The 3,175-nt window shown below is 61.4% G+C and overlaps 1 protein-coding gene across 1 annotated transcript in view; it reads right to left on the minus strand.

The window, feature by feature from the left end:
• Window positions 1-400: 400 nt before the first annotated feature.
• The window catches only part of TMEM63C (transmembrane protein 63C), an 11,884-nt gene continuing 9,109 nt past the window's right edge, over window positions 401-3,175 (minus strand). Inside the window, exons 15-22 of the mRNA XM_009646654.1 lie at window positions 2,892-2,978; window positions 2,300-2,365; window positions 2,019-2,181; window positions 1,716-1,821; window positions 1,351-1,518; window positions 935-1,050; window positions 695-766; window positions 401-613 (exon numbers count right to left, since the gene is read on the minus strand). Coding sequence (XP_009644949.1) covers window positions 401-613; window positions 695-766; window positions 935-1,050; window positions 1,351-1,518; window positions 1,716-1,821; window positions 2,019-2,181; window positions 2,300-2,365; window positions 2,892-2,978 — 991 coding nt within the window. The remainder of the gene's footprint in view (window positions 614-694; window positions 767-934; window positions 1,051-1,350; window positions 1,519-1,715; window positions 1,822-2,018; window positions 2,182-2,299; window positions 2,366-2,891; window positions 2,979-3,175) is intronic.

The raw sequence follows: 3,175 nt of genomic DNA on the forward strand, positions 1-3,175 counted from the left end.
CCCCTGCCACTGAGGACCCACGGGACAGCATGGCGGCAGGCACATTCATCTGGGCTGTCTGGGCTGCTTCCCCCTCATGGAGGGGCCAGGGCTTCCCTCCTGCCCCCCAAAAACATGGCCTCTCGGAGAGACCCTTTCCCCACATCGCTGTACCCCCTCTTCCCCATGATGGGCTGGAAGAGGCGGGTGGGGAGAGGGGGAGGCACAGCGGGGGTGCTGAGCTGGTCTAGAGCCTCCCACCACCTCCCATGCAATGGGGTCTCCCCCTCACATCAGTCCTGTCGTCCCTCTGCCCCGTCAGCGAGGTGGCCCCCACCAGTGCTGGGAAGGCTCCTTCCTGCCCCCCCAGCATGTCCTCCACACTCAGCACGGCTGGTCCTCGCCTCGGCAGCAGGGATGCTCACTGATAGCGGGCCTGGCTCTCCATCACAGGGCCACTCCTGTACTCGCCCTCCACTGTCTCCAGCTCTGTCTCGAAGCTCTGCAGCCCCCCGTCCTCCCCATCCTCCACTGGCTCCAGGTGGTTGCCCATGGTGCCATAGGACTGGTGTGCTGGGGAGGCCGCCGGTGTCAGGCTCAGCTCAGGCTCCTGCAGGACGGTGGCCACGAAGAGCTGCCCCGGGGGGCAGTGGGGTGTCAGGGCCCAGGGGAGCGAGGCAAGGTGGCCACGGCAGGGCTGGGGAGGGGTACTCACATTGGAGTTGGGGGTGGAGGAAACGCTGCTCCGCTCCACATCGTTGAAGGCGCCCTCAGACTGGTCAGACATCTGGGGAGGACGGGACAAAACAATGGTTTGGGGGTCCCCAGCAGCAGCGGGGGTGGGGCAGCCTGGTGCCACCTCACACTCCCCATGGCAAATGCACCCCAGAGCGGCAAGGAGGGGACGCAGTGGGGTGAGGGAACAGGATGGGCAGCTGCCTGTGCCTGTGCTCACCTGGTAGCTGGAGGGTTTCCGCGGCTGCAGCTTCTTCAGGCAGAGGCCAAAGAAGGAGAAGATGATGCAGGAGAGGAGGACCACAAAGGTGAAGAGGGTGACAGGGCGGGTGGGACCTAGAGCACAGAGACACTGGGGCAGCACAGGAGCCTCCAAGGACCTGCTGCATGTCCAGCTGAGCCCCAGGTTGGCACCTGCTTTGGGTCTAACAAGCTCTCAGCCCCCTTCCCAAAACACTAGCTGACAGCCCCCTGTGTGGTGTCATCTGCCAGGTCTCCATCACACCTACCACCTTCCCATCCCCCTTCCCACCCTCCATGCCATGTGTAACTCAGGGGTGACACTGCTGGCTCATCCCCCCAAGCATCAGATGTTATCCTCAGCAGCAGCAAGGGGCAGCCCCAAGCTCTCCCTACCGAGGCGCAGGACGGAGAAGAAGAGCAGCCAGAACATGCAGAGGATGGGGGCCACCACGACCTGGCTGATGGCGGCGACGTGGAGGCGCTGGCTCAGCTTGGTGGGGATGTACACGTAGTAAATGTTGTACCGGTCAACCATGTGTTTGAGCAGCATGTAGAGCAACCCTGGTGGAAGGAGAGGGGCCACATGGGGGGAGGACACCGAGGATAGCCAGGTCACAGGGACAGGAAGACAGGCCCAGGGGATGATGCCCAAGGGTGCCCATGCAGGAAGCTTGCACTTCCACGCCACTGGTGGTGGCTGGGACAGAATATTCTTGGCACAGCTGGGTGCAGTGGGACCCTGGACATGGAATACTCACCGAAGGGGACGATGATGGGGCAGGTGATGCTGTACGTCATGACAACAGAGAAGATGCAGCAGGTCCAGGCGTACTCCAGTCCAAACTGGAACTGGTAGGCTTGGCTCTGGGGCACAAACAGCATCATCATTACTGCCTCTGCCACTGGCCCACACAGTTACCTCTGCCTGCCGTTAGCCCCCATGAGGCCTGAAGAAGTCCCCACAAGCCTCCCCATAGGACCAGGACAGCCTGAGTTTCCAGCAAGTGCATCCCTGCTGTGCCAGCAGTTGTGTAGGCTCACAAGAGACCAGATCCACCTACCCGCTTGACGTGGAGCCGCTCGGGCTCAGACTTGGCAAAGCAGAGGCGGGCGGTGTAGACGAGGAGTCCTGGGATGCGCAGCAGCTCCATGGCTGTCCCGATTAGGCTGGAGGTGACCACGTAGTTGACAAAGAAAGCGCCATTGTCCGGGAGGAAAACACACCTGCCCCGAGGATGCAGAAGGTGAGAGGGTGCTGGGGCAGGTGGCTGGGAGAGTCAACAGGGGCTGGAGTTGGGTGCTCCTGCTCACCCGAGAGGTTTGGGAGCTCCCTGATACTCACTGGAACTTGATATTGGCCTCATCCAGAAAGTGTGTGTCAAAGAGCCAGCGGAAAAAAAGGTCCAGGCTGGAGGGGGGAGAAGAGGAGCAGCTCAGAAAGAGGGGGAGCCACAGAGCAATATCAGCGGCACCCAGTAGGCGTGTGCTGTCCCCTGCCCCAGATGGGCGACACCCTCTGGACCCTACACCAACAGAGCAGCCCCTTCTGCCACATGGGACCACTGCGGCATGAGTGCTCGGCTCCCAGACAGTCAAGATTGCCGTAGCTGGGGCTTCACAGATACCTGACCTGGTCTGTTCAGGGTCTGCTGAAGGGCTGACCCCAAGCAGGGCACCACCAGCACCCTTGGATCAGCTATGGCAGCCTGACAAGCTGCTCCACCTCCCTCCTCCTCTGCAGGGAAGCTTTCTGTCTGTGACCATCTGGGAGCAGCTCAGCACAGCTTAATAGCGAGTGTTTTCCTCCCCAGGGACAGCCATGTTTCGGTGGTGGGCCCTTAGCCCTTTGGGGCTGGGTTGTGAGAGGTGAGGGGCCCGGGTGCGATCCCAGCTTCTGGGGAGCAGGGAGAGCAGTGCAGCAGGGTGGTCCATACCTGCTCAGCCCCAGGGAGGGCAGGATGATGACCATGAACACCAGGAAGAAGAAGCACTTGTGCATGGTGAGCTGATTTTCACTCGACCTGTGGAGAGGGGAGGCACTAGAAGAAGGTTGTACTTTTCTGAGGCAGAGCAGCCGGTGCGGGGGAGAGGCTGGGGTGGGTCTCGCTCTTCACCAGGGAGCTACTCCCAGCCCCAGGAAGCCACGTGTATTTGATCTGTGCATCTACAGGGGCCTTGCAAAATGTCTCCCAGGCCAGGGGGTGTCCCCAGGAGGAAT

The sequence above is a fragment of the Egretta garzetta genome, unplaced genomic scaffold (assembly GCF_000687185.1).
Source record: "Egretta garzetta isolate BGI_Z169 unplaced genomic scaffold, ASM68718v1 scaffold79, whole genome shotgun sequence".
Taxonomy (NCBI): Eukaryota; Metazoa; Chordata; class Aves; order Pelecaniformes; family Ardeidae; genus Egretta; species Egretta garzetta.